Source organism: Nothoprocta perdicaria, unplaced genomic scaffold, assembly GCF_003342845.1.
Source record: "Nothoprocta perdicaria isolate Ctin4 unplaced genomic scaffold, notPer1 scaffold_109, whole genome shotgun sequence".
NCBI classification, from domain to species: domain Eukaryota; kingdom Metazoa; phylum Chordata; class Aves; order Tinamiformes; family Tinamidae; genus Nothoprocta; species Nothoprocta perdicaria.
Genome location: NW_020454194.1, coordinates 2,284,051 through 2,302,865, shown reverse-complemented (window position 1 = coordinate 2,302,865; position 18,815 = coordinate 2,284,051). Strand labels below are relative to the sequence as shown.

The 18,815-nt window shown below is 36.4% G+C and overlaps 1 protein-coding gene across 1 annotated transcript in view; it reads right to left on the bottom strand.

The window, feature by feature from the left end:
- Window positions 1-18,815, bottom strand: part of ANOS1 (anosmin 1) — a 119,870-nt gene that overhangs the window by 53,513 nt on the left and 47,542 nt on the right. The window contains exon 3 of the mRNA XM_026047175.1: window positions 1,170-1,232. Within this exon, the coding sequence (XP_025902960.1) occupies window positions 1,170-1,232 (63 nt within the window). The remainder of the gene's footprint in view (window positions 1-1,169; window positions 1,233-18,815) is intronic.

Sequence of the window (18,815 nt, the reverse complement as noted above, 5' to 3'; positions counted from 1 at the left end):
TTTAAGTACAATAGAACACTGTTCTACAAATGTTTTTCTTTTAAACTAAATTTATACATATTTACATCCATCTCTGGAAACACACAGGCAGAGTGAGAAGTGATATACTGGGGTGAAATAAATTAGACCCATTTAAACTATTTATTACACTACCCTAGAGTTTTGTATATGAGGACGCAGTAGTTGATTTCTGTTTAAAGCTTACAATAAKCATTTTTGATGTGAAACATAACACTAACAAAAGAAAATAGGTAGGTAGTAAACCCTATTTACAGTTATTTGTATATAGGAAATGTTTTTTAGTTGAAATTATACCTATATGTTTATGTTGTTTAGAATAATGTAAACAAAGCCTATGTTCTTATACCAGAAATTCTTCAGTGATGAGGGAAATGTTTAATCAGTGTATTAGTTAAGATAATTTTTTTTTTTTTATACAGTGTTGAAAATCTTTATAAATCTTTATTCAAATCACTGATATGATTAAGGATGCATGTTTATACTACTTTAATTATAACAAAGCAACCTTCTTTTGAGATGTTTTCACTACATACTAAACCCTGAAACAACTGACTTCTACAAATTCAGTAAAAGCCATGTTTTAAGTACAACAAAACTATCGCCTTCTTTTGCAATAGTTTAATCGGTGGAGGTTTGGTTTATACACAAAGTTATTGTGAAACACTCTGCAGAAATAGTTTTATTTGTTTCTGATTTGTTCATGACATTGCACATTTTGATACTAATTGAAGTAATTTTGATACTAATTGAATTAAGTGTCCACAATATAGTTGTTCCTAAACAATTTTTCTTTTAAAAAACACAAATATAAGAAGTTCTTTCCAGCATCTCTGCACATGGATTTTCACACATGTTTTAAAAGACACTCTTTTTCTTACATATAGCCAGCAAAGAAGGGCATACGATAGAAATAGCAACTTAGGGAAGAGAATTAATGGCACCTTCTCAGAGAAGTTATGTCAGTATGTCCAGATCACAGCTTAAAGCATCAGGCAGAGATAAATCAGAAAAAAAAAAAAAATTACAAACTTACTATGGTTACATGAGGCCTGTTAGTCAGCTGTCTCCTTAAAGCTCACACCTCTAGTAATACAAACGAATGAGGCAGCCAGAACCAAGTGCGAAAGAGCGCCTCTGGGCTCACATACCTCACAGAAACTTTGGCAGTGGTTTTTCTTCAAGTCCCAAGATTCTTTGCAGGGCTCCAGGCACTAGGAAGAATCAGGAGGGAGAAACGTGTCAGGAAGAGAAAGAGACAAACATCCACAAATAACCATAATTCTTCTCTAGCTGTTTGTTTGGCCCATAGGAAGTCAATAATGGCTTTAAAAATCCACTTCTCTTGAGGATAAGATTGTGTCATGGTGTCAGAGCAAGATTATTCTAAGCCATGGTGAGATTACAGGAAATGTTTTTGTATTTCTTACAGTATTATGCAGTCTCCTTGCTTATGTATATGACATTCTACTTTTTGCCTTAGTGAATCTGGATCCTCACAGTATTTAAAGACCACGTTGCTGTACAATGGCAAAAGCACCACTTCAAAATACGGCAAGTTACATCTTCTCCTCACTGACCAGCCTAAAGACAAGAGAAGCACATTGACTTCTAGCAGAAAAGCTGTTTCATCAAGCTACAGTGTAGACTCAGCAGAGCTTTAGCTACTATTGCTGTATAAAGAGATGTTCACCACTCCATTAGCAAAAACACTTTATTTCAAATATCAAATTGTCATTTCTCCACCTTCAACCTCTACTGCAATGCTTATACACAGAGTGTGGATTCTCACTCTGCAAATCAAGCTTCACAATATAAAAAAAAATCTGAAGTATCATCCGCTGAAACAAAAGTTTAGATTCACATTCAGAAACCTCTTTGCATCCTTTGTTAGACAGGAAATCTTAGAAAATACCGGCAGCGTTGGGAGTTAAGAAAACTTAATTCTTTCTGGATCCAGTCACACTAGAAAGATCTTGCAGCAAAGGGAAGGGTGTTCATATAGCTTGTTTCCCTAACATACAGTATCACATTGGAGCCACATACAACATTCATGCTATTCAAAACCAATAATGAATACATACAGGCTATATCTCAGAACAGCTGATCACTTATATCATTGATGTATTGAAAAAAAATGCATAGCATTTTTCTTAGCAGTGACAAAGCGTAAAACTCCAATAAAAGCACTATGCATAAAGGTTACATGTTTCACAATGAAAAATACCACTCAAACATTTTCTATATATGTATTTTAATATTTTAGCCCTAGCTTCTAGCACTTGAAATTTCGCACTGTGAAGTATAGACAGTAATTAGAAGGACACATTATAAAATGTCACTGAAGTCAGTAAATTTAATTAACTCCAGAGTGTTTTCTTCCCGTGGTACAGTTACTGTACTTTTGAGTTCAATTCCACCTTCCTGTCAATTTTACCATTCTCTCAACTGTCTGATGGGCCTAGCCCCTCTTTACTGAGGAATAAATGGTGTCAAGATACTGTGGGCAACATTTTAAGAACACTGGGATTTTGTCAGCTACTTTCAAGGCTCTCAGTATCTCCTTATTTTTGTTTATTTTCTAATTCTGGTTACACTGCTGCAGAGCCACACAGCCTGTGCCTAAATCATAGGATGGCCACAGCTAGGAACTGGCTAGGAACTGGGACCAAGTTCACTGTTGACTGTTTCACTGGACTTGCAGACTCCAAAGCAAAACAGCTGGAAGGAGGTACCCAGATGCCAGCTGCTCCAGCAGATTTAAGGTATTTGCACAAGACTGTATTTATCTGCCACGAAAACTGGCTCTAGCACCCACTGCGTTTTCTAGCTACTGCTCAGGTTCAGTGCAGAGGCTCTGATTCTTTACTCCTATCTATACATAATGAAAACATGAGAATCATAGAAACATTATGGTTGAAAAAGATCTGCAAGATCATTGAGTCCAACCGTAAACCCTGCAACAAGGTATCTGCCGACCCATGTCCCTAAAGCGCCTCATCTACACGTTACCTGAACACTGCCAGAGATGGTGACTCCACCACTTCTCAGGCAGCCTTTTCCAATGCTTGATGACTCATTCAGGCTTCTGCTCTGTGAGGAGCTCTTGGGGCACTGGCTTGGCTCAGMGAAGAGCCAGAGGCTGCTGCAGAACTCCTGTTTGCCCAGCTTTAACGGGCTATGTCTTTCTTATGAGTGCATATGAACTGCTAGAAGTAGACAGAAATGTTCTCAACAACCTTGCCCTAAAGGAATTTGGGATAGTTCTTCTCAAAAGGTAGTTACTAAACTTGCAATAACATAGTTAAAAAGTATCTCACAAGCACTGAGGTTRTACATTTATTATCCTGGCTGTGAAGACGACCACCTATTATCGTAAGTGGAAACCTGAAGATGTGCAGGGAAAATCTGGAAGTCTGATCCAGGTCTTATCTTTGAATCCATGACTTTGAACTGTAAGACACTCCTTGTGATCTCACCCACTGTCTAGTTAGCCTCACCTTCTAAGCGGCAATCTCAGGRAAAGAGATATTCTTTCTCCCATTAAGTCTCTCCTGGCATGTTTATATATAGAGAGAAYATGTTCTAGTACAATCAGGTATGTCATACATTCTAGGTTGGCAGAAGAGTTTCAAAAATACAGCTAAAACAGCCATGAAGAAAATATTCCCATTGAGCAAATAAACACATCCTAGTTTGCTGGATGACTGTAAACATGCATTGGTTAAAAGGATACTGAAAATCCTATATCCAAGATGAGGAGAATTTATGCCAAGTAGCAGCTGACAGCTGATTTTGGCTGTGTTTTATGCACTAAGAAATGCCTCGCGGACACCACCACCCAGCCCAGAAGTTGGGCTCTGCTGTTTACACGGCAGGCCACCAACAGGCACGGGGGCAGCGCGGGAAGCGCTCCGGTGATCCCTTCAGCAGATGGCACTGTGTTCCCTTGGAGTCACTCCTGAACGCCTTCCCCAGCACCACGGCAAAAGGAATCACATAGCTGGAGGGGAACACGTTTCATATGAGATATTAAAAACGCAGGACTTAACCAGCTGTAGTCACTAAGGGCTGGTGGCATTTTTCGTAAGATGAAGGTTGTTAACCACGTTGGCCTTGCTAAAATGAATCTTCAGAAAGTAACTGTTTAAAGGTCTCCTGTGGCTTACTTTGGAAGTTGTAGATTTTCTTCCTTTATCCAGACAACTGTGGAATTCATTACTGACAACTGCATCAAAAAAACACTCCTGTATTTCTCCTTCTTCAAAACCTGTGCATTTGTATGTACATGTGCACACACGTATGTATGTAACCATACATATCTGAGGCACTGGTATACAGATCTTGTTATAAAATTAGAAACAATGATAAAATACCATTTCATCTCAAGGAAGGGTCTCAAGGGTATTACTATTACTCTTTTTTTTCATTGTACTTTTTAATGTACTTTAAAGGATTCTCTTAGAGAAGCTTTTATTCTTCTGACTTTCAAATTAAATAAATAAAAGCAAGAAATATGAGTTTATCATCTGATCTTTGTTATTTGCATTATGAGGAAAAGGGATTTTCAAAATAGTTCACCATCAGTTTTGCTTAGAAAACGTTGCCTTTGACCTGAAGGAGAGAAATTTACATGAATATTGCACCTACAAAAAGGCCGTGAATTCCAAAACTCTTTCAAATATTTAAATTTATTATAATGTTTAAGTTTATTTGAATATTATATTTAAACTGGATAACTGAATATGACATATCTATAACTTTTTAAATGATAAACTATAATTTATTTCAGAAGAGAAGAATCCACCCTAGATATTTTTATCTAATAAGGCTTCTTCTTCCTATTCTAGACTGGTAACCAAGTAATATGGAAACTTTAATAAAAAATAATAGAATCAAAATRTAATAGCTCAAAACATATCTTCTTTTCATTACCAGTTCCCATTCCAATTGCTTATGGCAGGAAGGTCAGAATCCTATATTTCATGTCTAAAAATATATATGTAAGTGCTTTGTGGTCTTAAGGTATTTAATTGGCTGGAACTAGATAGTTCTTGTTATGTTTTTGTTTCCTTTTTTTTTTTTTTTTTTTTTTTTAAGAACACTTTTCAATACATAATCTCCTAAGAACCTACCATGTCATGGAGATAAAAGTATCTTAAAAATGTATGTTCTCACTATCAGTGGACAACATTCTTGACGCAGGAATATAACTGAAGCCGAAGTAGGACAGTATTAATCACTCAGAATCACTTTTCCATGAATATGCTTAAATATATGACTGCACACTCAAAAAAGAATAGGGAGAAGAATTATTTTTTCATTTGCAAATGTTAAGAGTGGTGTYTGCTGCTTATTAATAGGAACAGAAATTGTTACATTCTGTCTCTCAAAAAGTATACTGTCACTTGCCTGAATATGTCTTCAGAACAGTACTTATCCAGTTCAAATTCATTAATATAATGCCAACCTAATAGAGAAAGACATTCAAAATATCRTATTACATAGTCTATTTTTCTTCAAACAGCTTGTGGCAACTACTTGTCTTTTTTACATGAGATGCAAGGTGTATTCAATTAAACTGTTTCTTGTGACAAAACTGAGCACAATTATCATAATGATTTACAATTTTAAAAAATCACAGTAATTAAAAAATATCTTCCATTAGTTCTGGGTTGTATTTTTCCCAAAAGACAACACACATCTAGCAATCCTCCAGCATTCACTTAATAGAATATGCACCTCATTTACTGATGTCAAAAGGAAGTATCACACTTTGCGCTACTGTTTGAGCCAAAGACCAAATTAGGTCCTGTAGCTTCTGCACTGTTGTAACTGACACATCAACCTGCTATCATACTTCTCTACTTAGGAGGTTATGGTCTAAAAGCTATACATACAAGGTATAAGAAAAAAATAGTGGAATAAGAAAACATAATTATGCATATAAATAGGTAATAAACACAAGTCCAGCAACTTTCTATGAAACACAAGAACAGAATCCTTCAATGAGATCACAGAATCAACCTGAATATTCCAGCTCACGCAGCACATCCTTACAGAGAAATATAACAAACAGTGCTGCAGGTACAGTCTTATAATTGTCATAGAATTAAGGATTCCTTGAGAGGGAGTTTGCCCATACACCTCAAGAATGTACATTTTTATCTAATCACTTTTTACAAGTCTATACATTTGGTCTTCCAGTTTCCTGTGGCAATGAGTTTCCTCATAATCTTTAAGATRGACGTTTGCTTTCTGTAAATCTATTAGCATCATTCAGGTAACTGTACTTAAATTCCGCATATGAAAAAAAGAAAATTCTAGGAAAAGTGAAATTAGATACATYGTTTACAACCCCATAGCCCTGAAAAGCAGCTCTGCAGAGAAGGACACAGCACCAGGGCCTCCCTCAGCCCTGGCCAGGCCACACACTGGTGCTGTGTCCAGTTCAGGGCTCCCCAGGCCACGAGAGCTAAGGAGTTACTGGGGTTACTCCAGCCAAGGGCCACAGTACTGATAAAGGGACTTGAACATATCTCACATGAGGGCAGGCCGAGAGTGCTGRGAGTTCAGCTGGAGAGCAAAAGGCTCCAAGATCTTATTAATGTGCATAAATATAGGAAACGATGCTGTTAAGAAGACTGAGGCAGATTCTTCTCAGTGGTGTGCAGTGACAGGACGAGGCAATAAGGCACAAACAGAAATACAGGAATTTCTGACTAAATCTATGGAAAAAACTTTTTTTCAGGCACTGTGAGAGTGACTGAGCACTGGAACAGGCTGCCCAGGGAGGTGGTGGAGTCTCCTTCTTTGCCTTCTTTGGAGATACTCAAAAGCCATCTGGAAATGTTCCTGGGCAGACTACTCTAGGTAACCCTGCCCGAGCAGGGTATTTGTACTAAATTATTTTTAACAGTCCCTTCTTTTAATCTTAACCATTTTGTGATTTTGTGCTTCATTTTATATATTTTTATATATATATTATACATATATATATCTTCATCCATTTAAAATCTTTAAATAGTGCTAGGGCAGGTTGTCTTTATCCTCCAATCATACAGAAGTACAACACTGTTGCATAACATGTATAACAAAATGAAAAACTCAGGTAAATAGCACTACATATGGTTTCCAGGCACTTTTGTCAATTATTCAAACTGAGGTATGAATATGGATAAGTGAAYCCAGCATTGTAATACCCCTTTACTTGCTTCCACAGTTAATGCTAAATGCTCTCCAAACACTGAGCTTGAGAGATTGACCGATGCTGAGAGTCCTAATTCTCTATATGAGTAGTAAAGGACGTCAAGGTATTGCACATAGGTTTATGGCACCTCTTCCAGTGATTAGGAGCCTAAAATGAGGCACTACAGCACTAGGGTTAGAGATGCTCATACACTTTATTAGGTAATGCATTCATTGCACATAGTTATCTTGTTCTAAAAAAAAMCATTTAGAGATACTTGTAAAATGGTTAGTTTTTCAAGCCAAAAAATCCATAAGCTCAAAGAGAAATGTTCAGTTGCAGAACCTGTAAAAGTCACGCTAGTCTGTCTTGTTATGTCTCATGAAGCCTCTGAGCACTTTGCAAGATCCCTTTCAACCTGAATTATTCTCTTCCTTCTCTGACCTTCTAGTTTCTCATTCCCCTGGTTAGTAGACTGAACTGTTAGAGCAGTAGTCATCAACTTCTTACAAACTCAGYGTGACATTTAAACTCCCCAAATAAAATTACCTTTAATGTACACTAGAAGAGACTTAAGCATCTTTAAAAGTTTGAAAGTACTAGAAGGAGCAGATATGAAGCCTATTCTTGTGTGCAAAACAGTAGCTTCATGTGGCTACCTGAAGTTCGTTCCCTGTACACATTAAAGAGACTCATGAGAAAAAAAAATACACRAGTAATATATTTTCCCTGTAATGTAGTAAACAATATGGTCAAATGACAGAGGAAAGTTCCCTGTGTTGCCTTTTTCCCCTGCTGTAGGTCACTGAGCATTATGATGTGGTGAAAGGGAGGGATTTTGTATTTGAGGATCAAGTCTTAATTAAATTAGTTACAGCTAGGATAATTCTGTGACATTATCATGTATACTGGGAACCCAGCTGATACTGGCTGAAGTACTGCTAATTGAAGAGCTGGTTTTGAATGAAATCCAGGTCTTAGATTTTAAATAGTCACTAAACTAAGGCTATGTTATTTGGTTGAAGTGATTTCAGTCTCTAAAATTCAAAGGAATTTTAAAGCAATCAAAAGGAGTACTTTTTTACCCCAAATATGTTTTCTGATATTCAATACTATTAATATGTACTTTGCATATATGTACTTGCATCAAAGTATGTACTTTGATGGGGTAGGTGAGAAGGAGCAGGCTACTAATGTGGAATCTGCTATCACTTGCAAGTGCTGATTTATGCTAATTAATAGGAAAATACATATACAAAGTAGGAAGAAAATTCCTTCACAGGTAATCAATATTCAGACAGCACATCCTTAGACTTTATGACAGATATTTTATGACCTTCTGTGATGACCATATCCTATTTTTCAGAAGTTAACTGTCAGCAAAAATAAGTAACAACAAAATGCCTGGGGATGACACTGAAATTACTAGAACAGTCTCTGTATCGAATGAGACCTAACCACAGGTACCCTAACTCTTCTAAACTATCCCTCACTATAAGGTAGAACACCATAGTGCAACTCTGTAAGACCAGACATGAGTAAGGAGGGAACTGACCTACATCACATCGAACAAGAGCCTAACTTCACTTCAGAGGCTGTGATAAATGGGGGTGAAGAGAGCACCCTCACAGTCTTCCCTGGTAAATTCAGGCGACTCTTGCACAGCAACTTGGCATTAAAGTACTAAAGGCTAAGTTTTGTGAACACAGTGTTTTGTATTAAGTTGTAACATCGGAAAAACAAGAGAAAATAGAAGCCATTCAGTGGTGGTGGTAATCAAGAGTAACAACATGTAACCCTCATGGCAGCTTTTGCCAGGAAAAAAAAGTGGGAAAAGCTGTATGGTAGAGAGCCAAAGTATACTATTTCATATGCAATTAAGATTTATTTCTTCTTAATTCTTAAGTTGGATCATGTATCCAATCTGTAGGTAAAATACTGAATTTATGGCATCGCTTGCTTTAACTGTTTTCCAAGATTTATTTATTTATTTATTTATTTATTTTAACAGAAAGATACTAAGCATAAGCCTATGAAACAAGACTTTCTCTACCTGGCACCTTCACCTGAACCTGAAAGATATGAACAACTCTGTTACCTCAAGAAAAGTTCAATACCTCAAGAAAGTGTTAATACTGATTTTTTTTTTTTAATTTCCTTTCAAAATAGGAACTAAACTTTTATTGATGGTTTTACATCCAAGCACTGTGCTGTTAACAAATGCATAGTGTTTTCCACAGCTGGGCCTGGCAATGTCTCAGAACAAATCACCAAAACCTCCAGTTTCCCAAATACCATGAAGCTATAAAATACTGCCTTCCATTTACAATTTCTGAAGGACATGGAAAAAGCTAAAATAAAACCAATATAATTGGAAATAATATGCAAATAAATAAGAGGACAGTGTAATGACATGTTTATTTGCAGCTTTACCTCGCTACTTGAGCACAGAGGTAGACAAATCCTTGATTGTACTCAGCTTTTTACAAAGTTTAGATATGGAGTTACTGAAGCAARCTACAGCAGTTTTACGTGCGATTGCCTTTAATCTTTTACCAGCACTATGAAAAGTCATTTTTGAAAAGTTCATAGCAGAATGGCACATATGAACATTTCTCAGAAACTTTACTGGCTGCAAAGTCCAGCAGCATAGCTTAAACTGCTACAGCAGATAACTATATCTGGTATGTATTTATTTTACTTGGGTGTGCAAGAACTAAACGCACACACGGGGACAGTTATCACTGATTTCCTAGTTATGCAAACGTGCTAAAACAATATCARGAGGTACGGTAAAGGTGATTTTCAGAGGAGGAATTGTTGGATAACTAACAAAAAACCTAAGCTTGAAAATATTTGCTTTCTTAATTGTCCAGTTCAATGCCACAATGCCAAAGCCGCAATCTTAAACCCAAACTGCCAGAAAGCAGGGGAGGCATTTTAATTTTAGGTCCTATGTCAATACTTCGTAGAACAGAGATAAGACAAGAGATCGCCATAGTTAGATCTGTCTCGGCCTTTGTGTATACAGGGCAGCATTACAGGCTTTATTTCTAAAAATGAGGCTTCGTTTGAAACATTTTTTGGGAAAAAAGGCTGCTCTGATTGTACAGACCTCTGAAAACCCACCATTTCAAATCTCCAACTGCTATAGCATCTCCCACAAAAGCACCAAAAAGACCAAGATCCTTCTGCAGAACTTTAAGTCAATTTTTCTGGAATTCCATATAGTCTTTGCTGTAAATATCTAGAATTAAACATCTAGAAGTGTTYTGCCATGAAATATTTGGAAAGTATTTTACTGCTCAGAATAAAATGAGAGAAGAAATGACATCCCCATGCTATAGAAGACATACAACAGTTTTAACTCTAATGTTTTTTGAGTGAAAATTACTTTTTAACACTGACAGATTGAGATCTATCTCTACAGTTTATCTGTCCAGGATGACAAAGTTTGCCATTAGAACCATTTGTTTGAAAGAAGAACAATCTGATGCTTTTCATGTTTCTTTGTTACCAAAACAAAACTATAGCCATCTATGTCAACAGAAAATTGGCTCCCAAATATTAGCTCATTCCTGACCAGTTCTTTTTCAAGTGCTGTTTATGATTTTTTGTACCAAGAGATGAAATTGGGACACTTACACATTCTTCCTTTTCCCKGCCTCATAGCCTGTAATTTATGGAAATGAAAACAATTTTGAGTTCTTATTTTGCCTGCTTATGAAACACAGAATTAAATCTAAACTTCCYATATCCAACATCCATAAAATGAATCCCCTAAACACAGGCTATTTGATGGAACTTTCTCAGGTTTTCCTATGAAGCTGTAAGCTCTATTGAGCAACGAGTTCTTATTTAAAGGACAGCCCTAACTGTGCATCTCTCACATTGACAAGGCATGCCTGAAGCCATTTCTGCCCGTCTTGAATTTCTTTTGAAAAGTGTCTAGTAGGTATAAGTAACTCTATCTCAGTGTGACAGTGTGATATTCCTCCATAATTTCTCACACAGATAAAACTATTTTTTTCAAGCTTTTCTTCTCTAAAACCTTTGTTTCCTCTACCTGTTTATTCTGATTTTAAACATTCTCATTCCTCTTATTTCAATTTAAACTGTTGTCTCAAGTACTATTTTCCTATTTTTTTCTTCACACTACATCAAAATCAATTAGCTCACTTTTTTTTCAAAACTCTTCCTAGCACACGTCCTAATGTATTCTATATTTTCCAGTGCTGCACTGATCCAGATATAACAGTTAGCATTGGCAAAAATATTATGAAAAAGCAAGTGAAGCCCAAAGCACTAGCGTGCACACAAGACTTGCCTGCTAGGGCAAAGTACATATGTTATTTTAAATATCTTATAAAATGCTTTCCATGTGTTTCAGAGAGTTGTTGTCATTATTCATCTTGACTTCCCTCCTTTAAAGCCTCCTTTCTAATATTTTTTTTTTGACAACAGCTAAATGCTTGGTACACTAAGCCTGTAGTTTTTCTAATAAAAGTGGTTTTTCATGGTTACATCATCCCTCATATCTGGAGGTTACATGTCCTTGCTGTTCCTGTAATGTCCCCATTGCAGGGACCATGTTTTTATTACATATTTATTGTCACCTACTATAATGGACCCTTAGAAGATACTAGACTACAAACTATCTTGAAGCGAGCTACTTGAATGAAATGCAAATTGATACAACAATAGCASTTTGGCTTTTTTTGGCCAAAATTTCTTTCTTTGGGCTGAAGTCTTGCAATGTAGTTTATCCATAAGCTACTAGTGGTATTTGCTTGTCTCCACCAGTCATGTATCAGGTATGGAAACTACTACTMTTTAGCTTTAAATCTTTTCCTAGACTGAATTACAAGCAGGACCATCAGTAACACAACACAGACTTTTCACAGSTAAATTTCTACAGTTTCTAGATCACTGCTGGCTGTCCTGTTCCTTTGCTGAGAGAGTCCAAAGAACGTCATGTAGTAAAAATAACGCTAACACGTACTGCTAGTGATAGGGATCTACAAAATATGGTTATGGTTTTTCTCTTCAATAGATTAGAATTGTGGACAAGCATTCAAAATTTTTTTCCAGCAGTGGCTAAAGTAATTGGCCAGTGAATAACTTTAGAAGCCCATCTTACAATACTAATGTACTTCTCATATACTGTTTATTTCCTAATGGTTGTCTATTTACTTTAGTGATTACATAACATTTTAAAAATAAATGTGATCATAAATATTTTGACATTTTATATATGCACATAATTTTCACTGAGAAAACACAACTCTCTCAGTTTCAAACAGGCAAGGATAAACCTCTTCAAGCTGGCACTTTCCCCCTCCAATCTGTTTCAAGGCAGCTTCAGATAACCACACACAGTCCTGTTATAAACACCATCTTGCCATGCAACTTAAAGTGTCTGTCACAGCAGCATTGCTCTCTCCAAGCAAAGTCAAGGGGTTTTGTTGCTGTGTTATAAATGACTGAGGCTCATGAACTCTTCCGATAACAGATGACTTGCCTTATACATCTCTGTGCAAATTCACACATACATTTCTGAATGAAAGCAGCACAAAATGCTCCTTTTTCCTTGTATCCAYCACAGTATTATTGTTTTATAGACCACCAAACAATAAGAGATGGAGAAAAAATAAAGAAGGGGGCTTCTTTGTCTAAACTGTTACTTTGTTTCTCTTCTCTGGCTTTCCATTTCCCTCCCAGCACTTCTATTGCCATCAGAAAGACATATTCCGCATTACTAAATAGCAGGAGCCATAGGGCTTTTCACTTCTAATTTCACGCCATAATAAAATGCAGTGGTTGTTTCACTGGGGGACCTGAAAAGCTTTTCTTTGTGAGGCTTGTTTGATGGTCAGGTTAAGTATCACATTCTGGCAGCAGGCATCTGTGCCTGTTTCTTCATGAAGTTATGGCAAAGAGTAGGGGGGGGAAGAACAGAAAAACGAAAATGAGGTTGTCTTGGGAAAAAAAACAGTCATCCTCTACTCCAAAGCCAGCAATTCGCATTCTATTGTTTGGCCTACATATTTTTAAGTACTGCTGCCCACCTCAGATTAGATAAATCAATCTAATAATATTAACTCTATAAAGTTTTCAGTGTATTAGGCCTTTTTTTTTCCAGGGTGTAAGTATAAATCTTATTTTAATGGAAAAAAAAATCCATTGACATAACATAGATTTATGATATGAATTTGTATAGGTAAAAAGAAGAAAACCACTGTGATCTAAGGAAAACAAGTTTTCATTTTTACTTATTTCAGTTTAGAGAAATTCGCAAAAACAGTGCAAGCAATCAGTAATGCGGTAATATGGTAGGTCTAAAATGTACCATGATCATATTTAACAGAACTATTGCTTCCTTCTACAAAACCAGAAATTCTTATTCAGTTAATTCTAAATATAACAGGTCCAAAAACAAAGTATAGCAAAAATCTATGCAAAATGTTCTATACTTATCTTTGGTTTTAGATATAGTTTCGCTACACAAAGAATGTTTTTCTGATCCGTGTTCATAATCCCCATTTTATCTAYTGAATCTTTTCTAAAAACAGATGTGATTCCTTTCATGATAGTCTCCATGTATGTTAACACACTCTTCCGAAAGACCAAAATGATTCTATCAGTTTATATAACTATTCTTAGAATAAAATTTTGTATRTTTTAGAAAGGTAGTGTTCCAATTTAAAAAAAAAAAAAAAGGAAAAAAAAATGAATTAAAAGAATTGTCTTAGTACCTTAAGAAAATGATCTAAAATTGCTGTTTTAGTTCAGAAAAATATTTTTCAGAAGTTACACCTCTTAATTTTCAATGCAATAACATGAGTAAGACTATACCTGCATGACAAATTTCACAGTAAGCTTCCTTTTAATAGTTTTATCTTTGATGATATGATTATATGACAAGCATAAACCAATTTAAATGTATGTTTCCACTACAAAGTCCAACCGTCCTGTACTTGGACTAGCACATATTTCACTGTAAATGAACAGAAACATAGAACTGGCTTGGGTGACAAAGTGATCATTTTTTTGACCAAGCCAATTTCCCTGCTCAGCTCACTATGTAGCCCCATAAAAACTCGCTGTCTGGGGCACAGAGGCACACAAAAGGGAAGGAGAGAGGAGTATATAAACACCTCTCTAATTGACAGTCTGCACTTAGAGAAGCTTAAGCCAGTCATAAAACCACAACTTAAAACTATCTCACTTTCTCTAAGACTGAGTAACAGAGTTTAGCWTTATCGTGTTGAAAGATGAGTGAGATAAACTGACAGCTAAGCTAATAAATAGTTCTGATTACACTGTCACACCATGTAACAGCCGGTAAATCTCTCCTCAGCATCGTTTTGGAAGAACTGGATACATTTTTCCTTGCAATAAATCTGGCACAGATCACTAGCCATTCCTAGTTCCAAGGACCAAAAAGAATAGGATTTTGCTGTCCAGACTGGCAGAGATTTGCCCCAGCCAAAGGAATAGACTCCACTTGCAGTATTGTTGATTGTGGTAGTTTAGCTCTACAAATAGACATCAGTCTATTGCATTATTTCAGAGTAAAAATTTTAATTTGGCATTCAAAATTTTTCTTAAATATTTAGTTGACAAATACTATTTCTAAAATAATCCTAGGGTTGTGGCCAAACATGCAGATTTGTGTCTTGTCTTACCCCTCCTCCCTCCCCCTTTTTTTAATGCTTGGAAATTGAATATTTCACCTGATTATCCACTGAGTGAAGATTACAAAACACTGTCCCTCTAATCACAGAATACAACATGTAAAGAAAAAAATTGACAGAAATACACTTTCAGTCATCACWAAATAACCTATCACAGTGTGCAGATACTGAAATGATGAAATGGAATATACACGTGATAAAAGTGATGCTGTAGCACAGCAATAAATGTGAAGATGTGAAGTAAGAGTCCGGGATATGTAATGCCTCATCTTGTTTTATGCTACCCCTCTTCCCAGAGCTCCTTAGCAAGTTCTCAGAGGGATCAAATAGGGAAAGACTGTGGAAGCATGTTGCTATTAAATCCCCCAGAGAACAGATAATTAAAAAGTGGCTATTTGGGAGGCTCTCTGCACAGTCCTTTGTAGAGTCTGTACCGTGTAGATGATACAAATAACTTGCCGGTAAATGTACACAAGGAAACACACACAAGTTAATGAAGTATAGCCTAGGGGTCTTAACAAGAAGTCATCATTTTAGATTAAATCATCAGAGATTACAGGTGTCCAGCACATCTTAGGAACAGATTCCCTGTGCTTGCTCACAGGCATACTAAATCTCAGAGCAATCTATGTGTAGATAAGGGTAATACAAGATTTGATTTAGTACAGACAGCATGTACCTGTATGCTTATGTATAATTGCTATTTCAGAAAACTGAAAATCTCTATAACTCCGAAAATCTTCACTGAGGACCCTGGTGTTGTGATAGTCATCATGGAGAGCTAACTGGATATCAGTTTTTACCATTGATCTCAATACAAACAGGAGAAGGTTGGGAGTGGTGATAAGACAGCAGGTTAGAAGACTGCATGCAAAAGGAAAAAGGAAAACAAAGGCACCATCTGAAGTAAAGAATGAGAAAGAAATCTTCCAAAGCTTTCTACATAAACTCACTTGTAAGGATCCTATTCACAGCACAACCCTGAGGAGATATTAATGCACAATCAAATATCACAGCCTTTATTTCAATCAGGATCGCTCCAGGCTTTCTCTTTCCCATATATCTATCTCTTTTAATAAAAGATTTCAAGGATTTTATTTAAGTTTTAAAATCCATAAAATTCTCCCTATAAAACCAACCCCCAGGAAAGAAAGAAAGACTACCTGGACAATATACCAGGCTGCTAAAAACTGAAGCCTTGCAAAATACAACTCTATATCTTACCCCAAAATCTGCACCATTCTTCCTAGGTCATCCTCTGCCCATCTACCTGGTCACCTAATGCTGGAAAAGCACACACACAGAGARTGTATCCGTGTCACAGTCTACAAACATAAAGGGAAAAACCACCTCTTGCAATTTATCAGAGATAGAAAAGCTAGGTAGCAGTGTGTTTTCATCCTTGTAGAGAGAAACTCATGGACTCTAGGGAAGGGTTTATATTTTCCAATAGTTATATTCTTTGTCACCCTGAGGCACTSAAAATTAAGTATAGCTTATAATTTTGCTAAAGAGGAGAAGTATTATTATTTTAAAACCCACGAATAAGTAATTTTTGCATGCAATTGATTAGGGAAGGTTCAAAACCTTGGTAGGCTCTAGGCCAAATCACATAACTCTTACCGCACGCAGTAACTACAAAATTAAGAAAAGATAGGTCTATTTTCTTTTAGTTCCATTAAAACTTCCTTTTCATAGAATCATAGAATGCTTAAGGTTGGAAGGGACCTCAGAGGTCATCTAGCCCAACCCCCTGCACATGCAGGGTCACCTACAGCACGTGGCTGCATCCAAGTGGGTTTTGAAGATCTCCAGAGAAGGAGACTCCACAACCTCTCTGGGCAGCCTGTTCCATGGCCTCACTGTCAAGAAATTTTCTCTTAAGTTCCTGCAGAACTTTTGGTGCTTCAGTTTGTGGCCGTTTCCTCTAGTCCTATCAGCGGCCACCACTGAAAAGAGGATGGCCCCATCCTCCCCACTCCCTCCCTTGAGGTAACAGTGGGGATTCAACTTGCACCCTTGAATGGTACAGAATCTTCCTGAGGTTCCTGTGTTAACCCACACAACAGTAACAGGAATCCTAACCCACCGAGATAGAAAGTTGCACAAGCACTACGCTCGAGGTGAGATGCCTATTTCAGGAGACRTAACTCTCTGTGGTCACAACACACACTAGAGGCCATGCTTCAAATGCTCCAGAGTTATTTCTCCAGCAAGAAATATTGATATTTGTTAAATGTGACAACATCCCATTATGGTAGTAAAATATTTTTGAACAAGATGTAAGATACGGTTCATTCCACTGCCAATTACATTTGTTACATGATTTTACTCATCTGCCTCAACCACTCAATTTGAATTTGTATAACTTTAAATTGCTGTTACGCTTCAAATGTGTATAGCTATACGTATGAAACCACCAAGCCACTATTTTTGCTTATTTAAGCAAAGTGTCTCAATCATTTTATCCAAAGAAATAATGTAGAAAGAGGCTAGACATGAATACATAAGCACCTTGGGCTATCCTGTTTGTCTGAACAAACACATCAATTGATGCAATATAATAAAAAAATATTTCTCTCTTTTCTAAAACCACAGATAAAATTTTTCAATCACAATAGGAAATCTATCTTGCCCAGGAGTAAAATCATTAATATACCAAAACTATTTACAGGATTGCTTGTAGCATAAAATTGACATATAGTGTTTACTGCAAATACCAGCAGTTACAAATGGAATTTCGAAAAACATTCTTTCTGGGGAAAGGTATTTTATTTTTAATTGCATTGACTTTCATACACAACAGAACAAGGAACATTTCAGGATTATGACTATTAAAAAATCCTAGTAATGTCTGATCATGAAGAAATACATTACCTCTCCTTGCTCACATTTTATATTTGCCTAATGTAATGGCTTTAAAAGTTTGCAGACATCTGACAGATGCATTCTTCAAGTATACTAGAAGCTGTTTACATTTTCATAGGCCATAGAGAAATAACCTGCATTTTACTTTAACGAAAGTGACTTGTAATTAGGACCAATTCGTGCTTCAAGGTATGCACTGTTCATTAAAATCAATGGAAGCCACAYAGGCAACCAAGGAGACAGAGCTGGGCCCAAAGGGTCTTAAGAACAATTCAAGTATTTGACACAAGTTCTGGAACAACAGTTAGGTGAAATGACTCACGTAAACAGCCTTTCCATTCATATTCTTTAAAAGGTAACAGCAACAGCTGTCACAGCTCTTTTTTTTTTCCTTAAGTGGTTAGACTAATCTGTACATGCATTTTAAGAAATGTATTTCAAATGATGGCTTTTTCAGTTCTCTCCCATTGGTAATTTTTTCTTCAGACTTGAGGAAAACAAAACAAACAAGCTTTTTGTTTGAAAAAGTGGTATTGGCCTAAATTGTTGCCAGTACAATTGGTTTACTCACTTTCTTCCTTAGTCCTTTCATACAGTATCCTCTTGTTCAGGTTAAGGTTTAGGACTCCTTCCAGTCCTAAAACTGACCAAGAGGAATGGCTATGCCAAAACACTTTTGATATTCAGTCCTTTACAGAAAAGGGACACCACAGAAGGTAAAGATCGACTTTGAGCACATTAAAAAAGCTACGTTTCTTGAGCATTACTTTGGCAATAAAGTAAATATACTTCTTCTGTCAAGACAATTATATATATATTTCCTAAAGAGAAGAAGAATTCTAGTCAAAAATTATTACAACTCAGTTATGGGAAAATGTCACCATACCATATCTTTCTAGGCTAAATCCGATCCAAGATAAACAGAAAAAAACACATTGCCACTGTCTGTAATACTTTTACAAATTCATTATTGACACTGTTCTCCAAGTATCTGAATCGCCAGCAMATAGGTCCTTTGGGCACATTTTGCCATTTTCCATTGC